The sequence below is a fragment of the Aotus nancymaae genome, unplaced genomic scaffold, assembly GCF_030222135.1.
Source record: "Aotus nancymaae isolate 86718 unplaced genomic scaffold, 86718_ANA_hifiasm-v0.15.2.pri h1tg000002l, whole genome shotgun sequence".
NCBI classification, from domain to species: domain Eukaryota; kingdom Metazoa; phylum Chordata; class Mammalia; order Primates; family Aotidae; genus Aotus; species Aotus nancymaae.
In genome coordinates, this window is record NW_026988413.1 from 35189684 (window position 1) to 35209103 (window position 19420).

Genomic DNA, 19420 nt, shown 5'->3' on the forward strand with positions numbered 1-19420 from the left:
TCCCTTCCCCTTCCTCTTCCTCTTTTGTTTTTGCTTTGCTTTGTTTTGTTTTGTTTTGTTTTGTTTCACATAGAGACAGGGTCTCACCAGGCTGGAATACAGTGATGCAATCATAGGTTACTGCAACTTTGAATGCCCAGACTAAAGCAATCTCCCCACCTCCGCCTCCCAAGTAGCTGGGACTACAGGCACATACCACCACACCCAGCTAATTTTTCTATTTTTGTAGAAGTGCGGTCTCACTGTGTTGCCCAGGCTGGTCTTGAACTCTAGGGTTCAAGGTGAACCCTCCCAAAGTGCTGGGATTACAGGTTTTTTCTTTCTTATTAGAGCACTCATAGAACTAACTTATGTTCCAATTATAATTTTCATCTGAGGCACGTATTCGTTTGATTTCAATTTGTATGAATTTGATATTAGGAATAGTTCTTTACGTTTGATTATAATGGCGATGTTTGCTGCGAGAATATATAAGACAGTTTCAAGGGATTTTTTTTTAAACAAGGGATCAGATAATGTTTTGGCTGTGAGAGCAAAGAGGGAAAATCAAAGTTATTATGTAGGTACATAATCATTTAAAATGTAACCATTTTAAAATGTAACCATTTTAAAATGTAAAAACTATTCTAAGCTCATGAGTAGTAAAACAAATAAAAAAACCAGTTGGTGGGATTTGACTCAGGAGCTATAGTTTGCCAAGCTCTGCTTTAAACTAACCATCTTAAGAGGTGGTAGCTAACATAGAGTAGCTATTCAAAACAAAACTATATTTGAAGATATAGAATTTATCTACAGATAATGTAATCATTTCCTTTAGAATTTTGCCTAGAGGTGTGGGGAAGGGGACCTTTATATTCATGAAGGATAAAAGAAAAGATTTCAGCTTGTGTTAGTAAGGTGACTAACCTTTATACATTTTAAACCTCAGTGGGTTTTGTATGTTAGATTTTCTGTTTGAATTTCAGTTTTTAAAAACTGATAAGCTGCCGCCCCCTTGTGGGAAGCCTATGTCATTTTGCTTCTTTGTTACCTTTATTTCTTTGCTTTATGATAGATTTCAGTCTGTAAAATGCAAAATCATACTCCTAGATGATCTTTACTTGAAAAAGTCACTGTGGCAGTTAACCTGTTAATCACAACGGTTGCTTCTTAATGATGGAGTTTACTTATCAAATATATTTCTAAAAGAAACAGAACAAAGGCATTCTGAAACTTCCCTCTTCTTTGGTGCAGCTGAGCCAATAGTTCAAGTAATAAAGCATAGAACTTTTTAAATGTATGTGCCCCAGACTAGTACTTTTAGATAGCTTTGAGAGATAATTCACATGCCATCCACTTCTCTCATTTATATTATATTGTCAGTGGTTTAGTGTATTCACAGATATATGCAATCTCTGCCACAGTCAATTTTAGAACATTTTTATACCCCAAAAAGAAACTCTGTACCCTTCAGCCAATACCCTTCTATGCCTTTCTTATCCTGCCTTACTTCCCCATCCCCAAACCCTAAGTAACCATTAGTTTACTTTCTTTTTCTATAGATTTGCCGATTTTGGACAATTCATATAAATGGTATATAATATTTGGTCTTTTGTGATTGGCTTCTTACCATAGTGTTTTCAGGCTTCCTTCATGTTATATCATGAATCAGAACTTTATTCCTTTTATGTCTTAACAGTATTCCATTGTATGGATATACCCCATTTTCTTTACCCATTCATCAGTTGGTAGATATTTGAGTTGTTTCCACTTTTTAACTATAATGAATAACACTTACAGAAACATTTATGTACACATTTTATGTGGACATATGTTTTTATTTTTTTATACTCCCAGGGAGTGGATTTTGTTTCAGATGTTAACACTGTATAATTATTTGAGGAACTGCCAGATTGTTTTCCAAAGTGGCTGCATCTGTTTGCATTTCCACCAGCAGTGTATGAGGGTTCCAATTTCTCCACATCCTTGCCAACACTTGTTATTATCTGACTTACTGATTATAACCAGCCTAGTAGGTGTGAAGTGAAATGTCATTTGCATTTCTCTGATAAATAGTGATCTTTTTGTGTGCTTATTGGCCATTTGTGTATCTTGGAGAAATGTCTATTCAGACCCTTTGCCGATTGATAAATTGGGTTGTTTCTTTATTATTGAGTTGTAATTTCCCTTTTGATTAATGTTTCATGGTATGTGTCTACCCTTTCACTTTCTACTATTTATATCATTATGTTTAAAGTGAGTTTCTTGTAGACAATGTGTTGTTAGTTCCTGTTTTAATTCACTGTGCCAATTTCTGTCTTTATTTGATATGTTTAAACTATTTTCATTTATTATAATTATTGATATATGAGGGCTTAAGTCTACTCTTTTATTATCTGTTTTTATTTTTTTTTCCTGCCTTCCTATGAGTTACATGAACATTTAAAAAATTGTTTCTATTGATTTATTTGTAGCGTTTTGAGTGTATCTCGCTATGGCTTCTTTAGTGCTTTCTCTCTTTACAGAAAGTTTGCAGACTCAAGTTCTAGATATCAAGTGAGGGAGAAAATATTATACAGTTTAAATTGAAAAATATATCATATCTATATCTGTTACATGGTGGATAGCACCAAAAATGTAGGAAGTAGTCTTCCAATATTTGAAAACTCATTATCTGATTCAGTTATCATTGACAGGCAAGTGGAATTCCAACATGAATCTTCATTATTTGTTTATCTTACTTATTAACATACATTAAAGTATCATCCAACATTTGTTAGAACTGAGCTCATTCATCAATTACAACCATAGTTTAGCTGCAGATATGAGTTGTCTGAAAAATCAACTAAAACATTCTGTGAGAATCAATTGACTATGGGATATGGGATTTATAATAAAGTAAATTACAGATTTTATTTATGAAATTATGTGCTACACATCCTTTATATCAGTAGTTTATATTAAATTATTTGCCTATATGTATATATGTCTATCAATATATGGATATATGTGTTCATGTGTAGTCACGTGTATGCATACTGCCTCTCTCTCGTAAACACAGATCAGTTGTTAAATATTTAACAGCACACCGTTGGGAGTATTACTTATACCTTGAAGTTTTGAGTTAAAAGAACTCACAATTTTGGTTTAATAATTCTAATTTGAACATTTGAACAGACTGAACTGATAACCAACAAATGTGTCACTGGTTCTTTCCATTATACATATCATTGTCTTTATATCATGGTCATTGAGCTGCCTGTGGAAGTCAGTTATCTCAGGTAGTCACCATGTAAGTGACTGTCATTCAATGCAGTAATTTCATGAGTACAATATTCCCTCTTAGTATAGAGGAACTTTACAGTGCTAATCGCTAGGAGAATGTTCACAGTTAGGTAAAACATTCATGAAAGAGTGTTCCTCAACTCTGTTTTTATTTTTTTATTTTTTTATTTTTTTAATTCTTCAGCTAAGACAGAGGAAGAGGTGATTTACTTTATGGTTGTTACACTCGGCCACAAGTAAACACAGAAATAGTCCAGAATGTCACAGGTCCAGGGCAAAGGACCAACATGGGCAGTTTTGGTTATGAGCAAGGTGGGTCTCAGAGGTGATCGGCGATCAGATGGCGATGAAGTTCTAGATCCATTGAGACAAGCTCTAGACAGTAGCATGCAGTCCCACAACTTGTACCAGCATCCCCAGCATCTGGCATTCCATGTTTCTGCTCCTGTGGCCTCCACGGTGCAACAAGCTAGTGGTTTACTTGGACCTCTGCCTCATCTTTCTTCTTTTGCACTTCAGCCTGCGCATTCGTTTCTTCCTCCACTTGGCTCTCATGGTGCAGAGGTTTCCAAAAGAAATGGCGCTAAGGCTGAGAGCTCTGTTTTTAAATTTTAAAAGATGGGGCTAGTATCTCATGTCCATTTCGTGTCACGCTGATATTGCAGAAAGCAGAAAAGAGATGATCTGTTGTTTGATATCTTAAGAATAGTGCAAAGCATGTGCTTGATGTCCGTGGTCTAAGAATAATCTGAAGCAGAACAGTACAAAAATGGTCTATTATTTCAGCTCTAATATTTTAAAATATATATTTCTATTTGTGAATTATTATTTAAGGATGTTGCTTTAAAATTATTCAGTATTAGACTGTCTTCTCTGACTTAGACATGTTTTTAATTTCCTCTGCAGCGCTGAACAATTGAAAATATGTATAATGTTTCTCTAATCTTTTTTTGCATGACTTTATTTTTCTGATATGTTATTGTACAATGTTTAATTATAAATTTATTTCAATTTCTCTCCCTTCAGTTTAATGAGTGGTGTTAAGAATAATGTTGGAAGAGGGATCAATGTTGCCTTGGCAAATGGTAAGAACAATTATTTTAGCTTATGGATGTAATCTGGGTATTTTTGTGTTTCAAAGTAAAATGCACTATCAAGGGGTCAGGTTTGAAAGTGCTGCTCTTGATGATAAAGCCCTCTCTCCCATCCTTGCCCTGCAAAAAACCTATAGGTTAAGACTTGGTATCTAAGGATTCAAAGCATGTTTCTTGAAAGTATCCTAACTTGCTGTGCAAGAGCTTCCCACAGATTGTCAGAAAACAAGAATCTAACATCACATTGATAAAATCTTGCTTCAAATTTTGGAATCCTAAGAAGAAGATAGGTTGACAGGATTAAAGGGGTGTAAAATGACAAAGGATGGTGGACAATTAAATAGTGTAGGGGGAGGAACAAAGAATAAGAATTTATTGTAATTTTTCATTATTGGCCACATTCTTCTGGTAGGTTAATTAGTATGAGTAAGTTCATTGAATCCTGAACATCTCAAGTTTTCCTTCAAAATCAAAGCCAAAACCCTGAAACCATAAAGTGAGGCCTAACTGCATATCGATCCTCTCTGTTCTGGTACAATAAGTATTCCATAAAGCTGTGTAGGATGCTTGTGGAATATATAGAAACCACTCTAGTTTCATAGTGTAAAAAACTATATTTTACTACTTTCACAGCAAGAAGTAAATTTTTATGTTTCTGCCTTCTTCATTTCCTTAGGTAAACGGTTTGGCATCTCTCTGTCTATTTCATCAATAGCAGAAAATACATTTTATAGGGCAAGTTAATGTAAATTTTATTTTAAAAATGGTTTAATATAGAATATGGCATCTGATTCAAGGAGATAACTTTTTTGTAAAAGGTTTATTTTTGAGTAATTTTAAAATAAGAGAATACGGTAACAAATAAGGATGAAGTATATCTAACTGAATTGGAATGGTCTACAGTCAGTAATGAACTTCTGTTTTTCATCCTTTGGCTTAAAAGATTAATGAGAAAGTTCTATTAAAAAAAATTACCCTTTAAAAATATATTCAGATTTTACATTATTCTTAAAATAGTTTTTTCTCTCCTAATGAATTCATATCAATCGTTGGATAAGATCATTGGTCTTCCACAGTATATGATATATTTCAGTTGCATAATTTGATATGAATTTAATCTCTTTTAGGAAAAACAGGAGAAGTATTAGACACTAAATATTTTGACATGTGGGGAGGAGGTAAGTGTAAATAACATATGACTTTGTGTTCTTTTGCTGGGACTGACTTAATCACCTCAGTACCATGCGGCCCATTAATGAGAGAATGATGATGCTATTTGTGTTAGTTCATTTTGTTTCCCTCACTTTCTGTTCACTAATTGTCCAGTTGTATTTAAATTATCATTCATGTTATATATACTTTGTTCTTAGAAAAAATTTTTGTGGTGTGTAATTGAAGACAGTAATATCAAAATTGAGATTTAAAAAAAATTGTTTTCTACAGGATAATTGATTCAAAAGCTTTGGGCTCCTTTAGGTTTCTGTCTAAAAATTAAAAAAAAGGGGAGGGATAGCATGGGGAGAAATGCCAGATATAGGTGAAGGGGAGGGAGGCAGCAAATCACACTGCCACGTATGCACCTATGCAACAACCTTGCATGTTTTTCACATGTACCCCAAAATCTAAAATGCAATAAAAAAAAAAAAATTATAATAAAAAAAAAATAGGTAATTTGAAGACCAGAATAACCAATGTAAGCATTCTTAAGTGATGGGAATTGATTTTTTTTTGACATGTGATTTTTCAGTCTCAAAAATGAATCATAATTAAGAGCATTAGAAAGACAAGATAAACCATCAGTTTTAGAAAAGTAGTCCTGTTATTCATCCCAGTTCTACCCTTTGACTTGTGGCTAATTTTTTAGCTAGATGAGTATTTGAAGGAAGAAATAGAATTTTCTTTCTTGTTCATTGGACGTAAATCAATCCACAGATATTTTCCCTTTCCATATTTGGAAGTCCTATAAGGAGTGGGAAGAAGTCACCAGCACGCGGAGGCAAGGGACTGGCACCCTAAAGAAGAATGCTGCTCAAAAGAATGGGTTTTTTTCCTCAAGTTTGAAGGAAGGCCAACACAATCTTTTGATTCTTTAAGTTAATTTGAGAGATTTATCAGTATGAGGATCTCCCCTGCACCTCCCCATTCTATTTACATATTCCCTAGAAGCCAACAGCGATTAGGCTTCCTGAAATTCATGTGAAGAGTTCTCAGATAATTTAGCTTCTCTAACATATCTTCAGCTTGTAATAAGATGCCATGTATTATTTTGTTCTTAAATGAGATTAGGACAAAATTCCATAGCTGTCAAAGCTGTGTAAACTTAAAATGTGACCATCCATTTTAGATTCTAAAGGCATAAATTGATCTTGCCAAAATTTATTAGTAGAAACAGTCTTACAGAACTGTTACTGAAATGAGTCATATGACCAGAAGCTCCGATATTCCCTACTCCTCTTGTCACAGGTGGATTAATTACTGCCAAAACATTCTTCTAGTTAGGAAATTGTTGCAGTTTATTGCCACCTTTGCATTTAAATTGAAGTAATTTGTTAGCTGCTTTGTTATATCTTTTGAATTGAAAATGCTATTATAAAATATAATCAATTACAGAAAGTCCTTGGAAACTTTGCTGTGGAAAGAAACTGAGTACATTTGAAGTAACCCCATTTTGGAGTAGAATTAGACTTTGGAGCTATAAGGAACCCTGACATTATAAAGAGTTCAAGATGTTAAATGGTTTATAGAATCTGACCTATGTATCTGGCATCAACAGTTTATAGTCACTGAAGTGGTTTATTTTGAAGTTCTTGTGGATTTTGATGCAGTAGATAAAATGAGTAGTGACTATAATATTTGGTACAATTAGTTTGGCTTTTAGTGATTACCTAACCTACATTCCTTCTTCCAGTTTATAACAAGTGTTATACCTAAAGTATTCTCTAAATCCATGTATATGTGTATTTTTAGATTTTCTAAAAATTACAGATATCTTTGAGAATTGGAGAAAAGCTGTGTATCCTTTCTAGTAAAGTACCCTTACAAACAATGTTGTGCTTTTTTTTCATTTGGTTTTTGGTTTTTTGAGACAGGATCTTGCTGTCATCCAGGCTGGAGTGCAGTGGTATGATCTCAGCTCACTGCAGCCTCCACCTCCTGGCCTGAAAGCAGTCTCCCTGCCTCAACTTCCTGAGTAGCTAGGACTATAGGCACGTGCCACCAAGCTCAGCTAATTTAAAATTTTTTTTGTAGAGATGAGGTCTCACTATATTGCCCAGTCTTGTTTCAAGGTCCTGGAGTCAAGAGATCCCCCAGTCCTGACCTTCGAAAGTGCTAGGATTACAGATGAGAGTCACTGTGCTCAGCCCATACAAACAGTATTACATACACTTAGGGAGTCCACACACCTCTCATGTCTTCTTAAGATTATGCATGGACCCCAGAATGTTTCAGGATCCCAATTATTCACATCTGAGAGATCTTTAAATTTCTTATTTCATAAGTCATGCTTTTACATGACTTACTATGGTTTTTTTCATACTTAGTCCCAGGAATATCGGTACAGAAGACACAGGATAAATCAGAAATGGGAAATCGTAAGTTGATAGTGGAATTATATTAAGGGACAAAACTTAACAGTTTTTCTCTATAAGATTTGTCTATCTTTTGGATTACTTTACGTTAGAAATTATTGATTTACAGATACTTTATGTTTTGTAATATTACTTTTAGAGATGATCATGATGGCTATTCAGTCATTTTTTAAAACCCTTAACCCTTTATTTTTCTTCAGATGTGGCACCATTTATTGAGTTTCTGAAGGCCATACAAGATGGAACAATAGTTTTAATGGGAACATACGATGATGGAGCAACCAAGTATGTAAACTTAAAACTTTACAGAACTTTTTGGAGCTATAATTTGTAATTATAAAAGTATTACATTTTCATTAAAAAAAAAATCTGTAACATTGAGCAATCAAACCACCAGATAAACACAACTAACAATTTTTTTTCTTTGCTTTCTTCCTGTTTTTCTATGTAAATATGTATCACACATATATTGTCATGAAATTAGAATCACATCATATATAACATTTTTTATACTTTCTTTTATATTCTGGTTCTTAACGTTCTCAAATTGTTTTTCCTGGCATTAATATTTGTCAGTAGATGGACTCACCTTTATTTAAAAGTTTCCCTATTATTATGTCATTAGGGTAAATTTCTAGAAATGGAGTTAATTGTCAAAGATACAAGTGTGTTGTATTTTAAATAAGTTTAATAAATAGTAGTTTTATAACTTTTTCCTAAAATAGTATATGTTGTAAACATTTGGAAAACGTTTGGAAAGCAAAAGAAGAGGCCAAGTTTCAATCCGTCTCACTGTCCAGCAGTAACCACTGATGGTGTTCTAGTTTCCATTCCAGATGACTTAACACACTTTTTTTTTTCATTTTAAATATTTAGAATGATAGTATTTATAGCACATCTCTTCACTTATATGGCGAATATTTCCCCTTATTATTAAATATTCTTTATAAAAAATTGTCTGCCCAGTCTGGTTTTTTAAATGTCATGATTTATAGCCTGTTTAATGGGTGCCTATTGCTAGACTCAGGCTGGTTCTAATTTTTGTACTTAGTAAAATATACTATCTTAAAGTGGAAATGATCAATTAAAGGATTTGCACGTTTTTAAAATGGATTTTTAAAATTTTTTCCCAATTTTTTTTGCAGAAGTTTCATGGCACCAATTCTTAATTTTTTTAAGTTTCATTTCTAAGAGCTTGAAAAGATATTTTCTTTTAATTTTGTTGGTTTAGGGTGCTTTTTGAATTTTAGAAGTTTAGACTAATGCCTATATAGTCAATTCTGTGTATTTTTCTATGAGTCTCATCTACTTTTATACTTGAAAAGTATTTTTCCATCTCCAGATTAGATATTTAGTAGATTTTCTTTTCCAGTGATTTCGCTGTTTTCATGTGTTTTTAAAAATCCATTTATAATTTCCCCATGACACTCAGTGCCTGTGTTCTTATGTAGATTTGGCTTTATCTCTGGCATTTCTGTTCTGTTCCATTCACTTGACCTATTTATCGCTGTTCCAGAAAGACACTTTCAATTATTTTAAAATTGTTTTATAAAAGTAATTGTACTTTATGTCTCTGGTTGAGATTAAATCCCCTTTAATATTATTCTTTCTAGAAAAAATAAATTTTTCTCTGACTTTTGTTAAGATGACTTATTAAGAATCCTTTATAAATTTTAATTGACAGATAACCTTAATACTACAAGATTTTATACAGAAATATGCCATGTCTTTTTATGTATTGATTTTTATAAATGTATTATTTTATATCTATATTATCACAGATTTACATGAAGAAAACAGTTCTACTTTATAAATGGTTGTAAGCTGAAGTAATTTCATTGACATTGTGCATTTTATCTGGTTCAACTAAGAATATATTAAATCCATAAATTGAAGGTTAGCATAAAATTTGCCTATTCAAGCATTTTCATCTACCTAAATAGAATGAAACAGGAGGTAATTAGGCTCTCATTATCAAAAATCAGGTAATTTGCTATTTGCTTTTGCTGAGAGAATAGGCTATTACATGCTAAATTTGAGGTTTTTAACTCTAAAAAGAAAAGGCCCCATTTTTCTGAATTGACAAATATGACCTCTATTTTTCACCAGATTATTTTGTTATACCTGATGGGAATCAGAGTGGTTCCCTTAATCTGCTAACATGCTAATAATAAATTGTAACCACAACTAAGAACTAGGGCGGGAATGATGTTTACTCTTTTACAGCTGTTTTTTGGTGCCCATTAAATACACCAGAAGCAGCACTGGAAGAGAGTTCAACCTCTAGAGCAAAATAAAAATCTAAACTTTTAATTTCTTTACATTTGGTCACTTGGTCAATATATGATTCATCTTCTGTGTTTTTAAATGAATTGGGTTGTATGAGTTTGGGGCACATGAATTTATATTTCAGAGATTTCCTTTTCCTAAATACTGGTAAAAAGGAATTGTAAACATATCTTTTATATTGAAATGGACAAACCTTTTGAAGTCTACATCTATTAAATATATTTTAAAAACCTTTTATCTTGACAGGGGTCTGACTGTGGCACATTTGCAGTGATTTACCAGTTGTGCTATACCCTCTCTTATATATGAATAGAAATTCTGCTTATTGCTGCTATTGTATTACGGCTTTTCCTTATTTAAGGCCATTGAATTTTACCTCATTTTCTTCCATTTACACCCAAGAATGTTAAGTATGTACACTGAATGTCCCTGCTCTTTCCAAGAGAGAAAGTTGGGTGGCATGTTGACCAGAGAAAGCAGGACCCAGCTGTCTCTGATCCTAGTTTCTCCCAATCATGATAAGCCTGCTGTAAAGTGCTGTGAACTTCCGCATATTGACTAGGACTGATCTCTATCACCTCGTTTCCCAGAGTGTGTTTGGTAGAACTCCAGTCCTTTACAAGTACATGCAATGGTCAAAGAAGTTGGAGGATGGTGCCTTGTATTTTCCCCCTCTTCGGGATTTACAGTGAAAGGCTCTGAAGTTCTGCCCTAAGGAAACCTCTTTTCCTTTGTTAATCATGGTGTTTCTTGATTCTGTGAAGCCCATTTATAAAACAAGATAGAGGAAAAACTTACATCTAAGAAAACTTATACTTGCAGGAATGTAGTTCTCTAATGATGCCTACCGTCCTCCCTGACCCTCACTAAAATAAGTTGTTCTTTGTTTATAAAGGATATAATGGCTTATGAGCAAGCTAAACTTGGCAATTGTATTTTTCCTTTTGGAGAGAATACTCTGTGACATGTTATGCCTAAGTGAAGGGTTTCAATATGAATGTCTTAGAGTAAGAAGGGATCTTATAAAGGTCACCTAAAGCAGCATTGGAGCCTGGGCAGGATTTCCTTGTTCTCTGTGAATACCTTTGCTTAACTCCCTACTGACTAAATGTGCCAGTACCCTTTCATTTCTCCATTTGAAATAGATTGAAACAAAATAGTCACAAGACAATGTCATGTTGTCAGAGTGGTCTCCCTCTAAATTCTGCATGATGTTCTTTAATTTGGTTAGATGAAACAACAAAACAGTAAGTGTATTCCCGAAATCATTTGATACTTCAAGTATTTGAAGCTAATTGGTATTTTTCTTTAAGTTTTCTCTTTTTCAGGTTTAATACACAGGCTCTTTTCACTTTTTATCATGTTTAGTTTCTAATTTGTTTCATCCTCCTGGCCATATTTCTTAGGCATTCTCTAGTTGATTATTGTCTCTCTTAAAATGAGTGCATCAAATCAAACACAGAGTTCCAGATGTGGTCTGGCCAGCACAAGGTACAATGCAGATGCTAGCTTACCATGTTGTAGAGATTACATTTCTTTGATTATTCATGCAGACTAGAATTGTATTAGTTTCCTTTAAACAGTCACATCACATTTTTGGCTTGTGAGTTTTTGGTCAAGTTAAATTCTCAGATCTTTTTATTTGATCTCGGGCTTTTTTTCTTTTTTCTGTAAACCACTGTCAAATCAGGTCTTTCTCTTCATTCAGAACTTGACTTTGTTTAATCTAAATGAGGGCCTTTATTTTCATTTATCCTTGTTAAATTTAATTTTGCTGATTTAGGCCCACTTGGTCTTGATTCTGACATTTGTCCTGTGAGGTTTCCATGATCCAGGCTTTGTACTCTCTCCAAAGTCATGCTTATGTCTAAATATAAGTCATTGATAAAAGTGTTTACCCCCTGCTAGAGGCTTCCTCCAAAGGATGCATCTGTTAATCAGCTGCAGAAACTACTTTTCAGACAGCTGCCAGTGTACCCTAACAGGCATACCCTCCAGTTGCTATTTCATTATTTTATTCATACAGATTATTTTCTGAGACTATCAGATGCCCACTTGAAATTCGTGTACTGTGCTAATTACAGTACCCTGATCTACTGCCTGAAAGCCTCTTCAAAAGCTGAAATAGTTGAGATGATGCTAACTTGGCTTTTTCCTTTTTTGAAAACTGGAATATTTTACTTCTAATGTATTAGCATCCCCCACTTTCCATGATGCTTCTAAAATAACTGACACTACCTTGAAGATTATGTCAACAAGTTCCTTTACAATCTAAAAGTGTGGAGGCGGAGAGGGGTTCACAGGACTGGAGGCTTCAATTTACTTTAGAGCACGTATATGGACTTCTTGAGCTACTATTCCCTTTTTATGTTGATCGAAGAATGTTTGGCTCCCTGGAAAAAATAGTCATGCTTTGATCTGTTGATATATCATTTTTGTGAAACAGTGGGTTCCTTTGTTATTAACACTTAGTAGCAAAAGCTGTTTCTGTGGCTTTTAATAATTTTATGAGTTTCATCTCATTCTGAGCACTACAGGTCTTCCCTGGTATTAGTATTAAAAATATTGTCATTAGTTATGTGGTTTGTTTTGTAATTTTGCACACTTCCTTTCTTAAGTTTGAGCCCATCATAAAACATTCTTTATGGTAGCACTAATTTAGAAACTATGCTCCATTTTTTTTCTGGGAGTGTTAGCAATTATATAGTGAAAATTATCAAGTTTTTCTGTTGTTTTTTTTTTTTTGAGATGGAGTTTCGCTCTTGTTACCCAGACTGGAGTGCAATGGCGCGATCTCGGCTCACCGCAAACTCTACCTCCTGGGTTCAGGCAATTCTCCTGCCTCAGCCTCCTGAGTAGCTGGGATTACAGGCACATGCCACCGTGCCCAGCTATTTTTTTGTATTTTTAGTAGAGACGGGGTTTCACCATGTTGACCAGGATGGTCTCGATCTCTTGACCTCGTGATCCACCCGCCTCGGCCTCCCAAAGTGCTGGGATTACAGGCTTGAGCCACCGCGCCCGGCCTTTTCTGTTGTTTTTAAAGAGTTGTGTTCCTTCATAGAAATGTCTAATCTGAACTTTCTATAATATGTTCTTTTTAAAATCTAGGCTGGGTCACCATTTATGCTATATATCATTAGCATTTCTTATTCTTCAGTGCCCTAAGGTAATATGGTGATTTTCTTCCAGAGTTTCTGACACTTCTCCTTCGCAGTTTGTTCTTCCCTATTAATTAGAAGTGAGCCCATAATATTGTCCTTGTTGCTTTCTGTGCTTCCAGAAAGGCAGCATTGGCTTGGTTTGATGGTGCGACTGTAGGACTGTCAGATATACCTTCTTTCCCAGCAAGGATTGAGGCAGACTCCTTTGTCTAGTTCCTACTTCCTCCCTTTTCTACTTTAGATTGCCTCAGGGCAGTGTTAAATTGTTTTATAGAAAAGCTTCATACCTTTCTCTGTCTATCCCGGTTTATCACAGGATAATTTCTGTTCATTTTGAAGAAAAATCTTCACTACAATAATTGATTTGACATAAATTTTTAACAACTCAGCAAGTTAAGACCATTAGTAAGGATTAAAATATATGTAACAAACTCAAGGTGCTCCTATGTAGAATAAAAAGTTTGTATCTCTAACCTTTATGCTATATAAAAATATATTTGCTGCCCTGGCTTTTAAAAAAAGGGGGCATTTTGACACTTCCTGTATATTCAATGTATTGTTCAAAATACTGGCTATGTTACATGATTTTAAACTTTTGAAATACAAAGGTTTTCTTTACTTAAATAGAAGGTATCTAAATATAATAATAAAATAATCCACCAAACTCTACATAGGCAGATCAGAAAGCGTTAGAAGTCATTGACAAAGTCATCTTGTTATAAAACTATAGTTAGATATAAACAGGGCTATGTGTCAGGCATCCTCCAAATCACCCCCAGTTTTAATAGTTCTCCAGTAGGTCTCAGGGCTATGATTTGTTAAAGCAAAAATACACAAAGTAAAAGCAGCAAAGGGAAAAGTTTCATGGGACAAAGTCTAGAGGGAACCAGGAGTCTTCTCCCAAGTGGAGTCAAATAGGACATGCTTAATTCTTCCAGCAACCAATTAGGACAACACATGGGAAATGTCTACAAGGAAGCTTATTAGGGACTCATTGCCCAGGGATGGTAATAGGGGCTGATTGTGTAGGCACCCTCTGCCCAACCTGTTGCAAAATACCAGACTCCCAGAGAAAAAAAACAAGTGTTCAGCATAAATTTCATTGTTTTGCCTACTATTTAGACACAGTGAACCATTCTTACCAGTTTTGAAAATGATAGGAGCCCTCCCCAATTTCAAGTGGCCAGATGCCAGTCACGGGTCAATCTTGCTAGTAGGCCTTTCCAAGCTCAGGCCTGCTATGTTAATATGTGTCTGCACATGATCTCAGTATCTTCTAATGGAAAAGCAAGGAGAAAGATTCATGGAGTCAAAGCATAAAGCTCAGTCTAAGTTGCCCCCAGATCTCTGGCTAAATAAGCTTGGTTTATTCATACAGATCATAATGATCACTTTTGAAATTCAGAAGTACAAAAGTAAGAATGCCTGACTGCCCTTCAACATATTTCTTAGTTGTTGCAAAATTCTTGGATAAGATTTTCCTTTTTGCAGCAGGCTAGACCTGCATTTGGATAACCTCTTACGTGCAGGGAGTTTTTCCTGTATAAAGCGATCTCTTATCATTTGTGAACTTCACATCCATTATTTCAGCTGTTTATGAGGAGCCTGAAGGCCTGTGAGGTGTCAATTCATAATTTTTTGAGATGTAAATGTGAATGGAACCCCAAAGCCTCTCTGCAGGAGGCAGTCCACTTAGCTGACCACTGAGCCTACTGCCTTGTGCTCTGCACATTTCAATACTATTTATTCTTGTTACAGCAGCAAAACTTATCACTAGCACAGATGATGCAAGTGTAGATTTCTGTAGGTAGTTAGAAAATAGAATATTTGGATAAACTATGCAAGTGGAATTTGACAGACTTTTAGATCCATGGCATCCTAATAGCATTTGGAAACAAGAAAACAAGGTACAGGTGATAATTTGGGGGCATTTCCCTCTAGCACAAAAGTTGCTTAACAAGTGAGCAAACAAGTGAAAAGTTATGGATAATTCATGTAAGGGTGGGCACAGGAAACAAAGCTACAGAGGAACTGTGGAGGGAAAGCCAGTGCAAGCGCACAGATTTCATGTGAAAGTCTCAGTCTTCACAGAGGCTGAGATTGGTTCTTTTGCACAGTCATTTCACTTCTTTTTAGTTCTCTTGGCTATAATGTACCACTTTTCATAGGAGGTGAATCTGAAAGGCTAAATACTCCACAGGCTGTGGCTTATTTTCTTGCTGATTCTAGTGAACTTCCTCCAGGTGGACAGCACTGCCCAGGCTGTGGTCGTCAGAACAGCTTCACTGCCTCTATGGATGTGGTTGGCATCAATCATGAAAGTTTAATGATATGCGTAGTTCTTTCCTGTTTCATGAAGCTTTTTTTTTAAAAAAAAAACAAGAGTATCCCTTTTTCTTTAGTTAAATGAGAACTGTTCTATGTAGTGTTTCTTTCCCTAAGATATTAAAGGAGCTGATACTAGCATGAGATGTTTGAAAGAATAGTGTAGAATGAGTAAGTGCCTTCCTCACTGGCTTTCCTGCTTTCTGCAAATATAAAACTTGCCTTGCCTCAGGTTTTAGCAGAACAGACCTCTCTAAGTGACCTATTAGAAATGTCTTTTTGGCGATATATAGGACTCAATGCCAAATATGTGCCCAAGTAGCCCTTAGTTAACTTTTTGTTCTCTTTTTTTTTTTTTTCAGCTCTACAGCTAGCATTTATCTACTGAGTTTCTTTTTCTGTTAAAGGAGAGAGAAAATCATTGAACATTAGGATGATCACTTACATAAAATTTTTTAGTAACATCTTTCAGTTAGTAGTTTCCCTAGTGGTTGACTTTTGCCACTGCTTCTCCTCCTGCGAGTAGTCATTTAGCTGCTGTGTGGTTAATAATTTCATTTTTATTAAGTAAGCACTTGGCAGTTATCACTGAAATACAATTTATATCCCTCTTCTCAAAATTCATTTTCTTTTAAATAAAACATAGTATTAGAAACATACAGATTTTTGTCAGCATTTACCTTTATTCCTTTCAAATGTAATTTACAGAGGATTTAGTGGAGATTCAATAATTTAATAAAAATATTGATTGCTTAAGACCTTGGGTTAGCCTGAGTAGGCATCTACTAACTGTGGTATCCCTTATTTATTTGATAAGTGTAATTTAACAAGTTAAATGAGAGTGAATTGTTGTTGTTAAATAAAAACCTAACAGGTACTTGTTCTGTTATTTAAAGGCTCATTTTGCCTCATGTTATGTGTTAATATCCTAGTGAATCAGTGTTAGCATATAGTACTCTCTGTTTATTGTTGTATTCTTTCTCTCCCTCTTCAAGACTCAATGATGAGGCACGACGGCTCATTGCTGAATTGGGGAGCACATCCATTACTAATCTTGGTTTTAGAGACAACTGGGTCTTCTGTGGTGGGAAGGGCATTAAGACTAAAAGCCCTTTTGAACAGGTTAGTATCTTAGACTCTCAGAAATAACAAAAACAAATTGTGTGAAACCTTACGTACATATTCCCATCCCAACTATTTGAAAATTAGATAAAGCAAACAGTAATATGATCATATATTTGTCATAAATTCTTGGTAATCAGTTATTTGAAATAACCAGCATACTTTTAAATTTCAAAACAAAATTCTGCATGGGAATGTTTTTTTCCTTCATGACAATGCATTGGAATAGGATTGCCTATCTTAGGCCTTTTAGGAAGCTTTAGTTATTGAAGATTTTAACTGAACTTTGGATTTTAGAATCAGTTGAGTTTGGAAATAATCTAGAACTTAGTAGAATATAAATGTTAGGTTTTGACTAGCAAATAATCCTTTAAAAGCATCTGTAGTGTCATATTCTTTCAGCTGTTATTTGAGGGTCTGCCATGTGTGTGATACAGCCTGAGGGTCACTCATTTAATATCTTGAACAGTAATTTATATGAACTCATTGTTAACTTGAGTATTACTGAAATAAGAATGTGTAAAATGTTACTGCAAATTAGTTCACAAAGGTTTTTTTAAACTGTATACTATTACTGTGTTCCAATAGCACATAAAGAACAATAAGGACACAAACAAATATGAAGGATGGCCTGAAGTTGTAGAAATGGAAGGATGCATCCCCCAGAAGCAAGATTAATGGAAATGTGGACAGAATTGAAGAAAGTGCACTTTCACTGTTAATGGGAGAGCTATCAAGGGGAAAGCTATGTGTAAATATTTTAAGAGCATGCAGCCATCTTGATGTGTGCATGAGTATTGTCTCTTTTGATATCGGGATTATTTATTGCTAACATAAATAGATAGCATTGTAAATAGTCATCACGATGATCAAATCACTGAACCATGTCTCAGCACATTTCCTTAAAAGTACAATTTTTAGACTGCTATGGTAATACATACTTTAATTCTAAAATCATACCCAATGTGTAACTGAACAGATTGTGAAAAATATATTGATATATGTACTAGTTGCTGTGAAAATATCATGGAATAGTATGGATTTTAGGGTGGGTACTTTATTTTCTATTACATCTCTATGTATTGCCTTGTGATGACATTATCTTTTAAATTAAAAAGAGATTTGGCTAGTTGTATGTACAGTGTTACTTTACAGTCAGACTCTCCTGATGTACCTCTTTTTGTGGTCTTTTTCTTTCCTTCCCAAGAAACTGAGAAATGTTTAATATGAAAACATACATCGGATATGTGAAAAGCACAACAAAATTCTTTTTTAATGTACACAGTAAAAAAGGAAATATGTAAATGTAGATGGCATTTAGGACCACAACTTGCTGGATTTGTGTTAGCTGTGGGAATAACTCGATTTTGTATAAGCTATTTAGAGTAAGGCTGGAGGTGGAAGCTTCACAGAACTGGAGACCCAGGCCAAGTCCCCTCCCCAATCTAATTAGGTCATTCAGGACAGCTAAGTCAGTATATTTAGAGCAATACTAGCATATGTTTTTCTTAATTGTTATCAGTGTTGACCAAGTGGTTTGGAAGGAGGCGTGCTTTAATAGCACAGTAATTTTGATTTGTAAACCAAGAAATTAATCCTGTGTTTATCTTACTTCATAATAGCACTTATTGCCCGAAGCCATAGTGACATATTTACAAAAGTTCTTATTACCGGGTGGACTGATAACATTTAAAAAATAATTATATTTGACCCCAAATGACTTTATACTCAATTCTACATAAAAATATAGAAGATCTAACTTTTTTGTTACCTTTAGATGTTCACTAAATAACTCAGTTTTTAAGCAGAATTTTTCAGGGCATTAAATATATGTTGTGTATGAAGTATCTCAAACTGGAACAAATTTAGTGGTTAAACTGCCATTCACAATATAAGGCAGCATTTAAATTTTGAACCTGAATTTTAGGTAGGTTGTATAAAAAAACCTAAAAGCAGTTATCTGTTACTTAGCTGTAAACCAAGTTGGAAGCTATTCAGATATTTCTTAATTATTACTGAACTTTGGAGTACTGTTTCTTCCTTTAAATTGAATGTAATTCATGAATAAATGCACCTTATATGTTTAAGCAATTTTTGTATACTTGGGATTTTTGGTGCTTATTTGTTTAAATCACCTTCAGCATGTGTATTTTGACATTTAAAATACTTCCCCCCCATTCTGTAAATTAAAAGAATAGTTATTTTACAGTTCCAGGGATTGTGAAATAAATACTGCATTTTTTTAAAATAATGAAAATAAATACTCTTGGTTTGGCTTCGTGAATTTTTTTTTGTATTATCTGGCAAAGTAATATACTTACAGAACTTCACAAAAACTCACAAAAGGTTTTTCAGGCATTTATTAAACTGCCTAACATGGAAAAGTATATATTGCTTTATATATATTTATATATATATATATATATATATAAAGACAGTAATATCCTTGATGTATCTTAACATGTAAGAAGTTAAGTATCTAGATGGCAAGAAAAGCCCTTTTATTAAGACTGTAAAAGGATGGCTTTTCCAGATCTGTAAAATGTCAAAAGAAGACAAAGTTTGGTTGTGT

General features: G+C 34.2%; 1 protein-coding gene across 2 annotated transcripts in view; it reads left to right on the forward strand.

Moving 5' to 3' along the window:
- The window catches only part of FAM3C (FAM3 metabolism regulating signaling molecule C), a 47025-nt gene extending 27901 nt beyond the window's left edge, over positions 1-19124 (forward strand). For both annotated transcript variants that reach the window (XM_012474078.3, XM_012474079.3), the window contains exons 6-10: positions 4291-4349; positions 5486-5536; positions 8149-8233; positions 16722-16848; positions 17437-19124. In XM_012474078.3, coding sequence (XP_012329501.1) covers positions 4291-4349; positions 5486-5536; positions 8149-8233; positions 16722-16848; positions 17437-17526 — 412 coding nt within the window. In that variant the 3' untranslated portion in view covers positions 17527-19124. The remainder of the gene's footprint in view (positions 1-4290; positions 4350-5485; positions 5537-8148; positions 8234-16721; positions 16849-17436) is intronic.
- Positions 19125-19420: the final 296 nt, after the last annotated feature.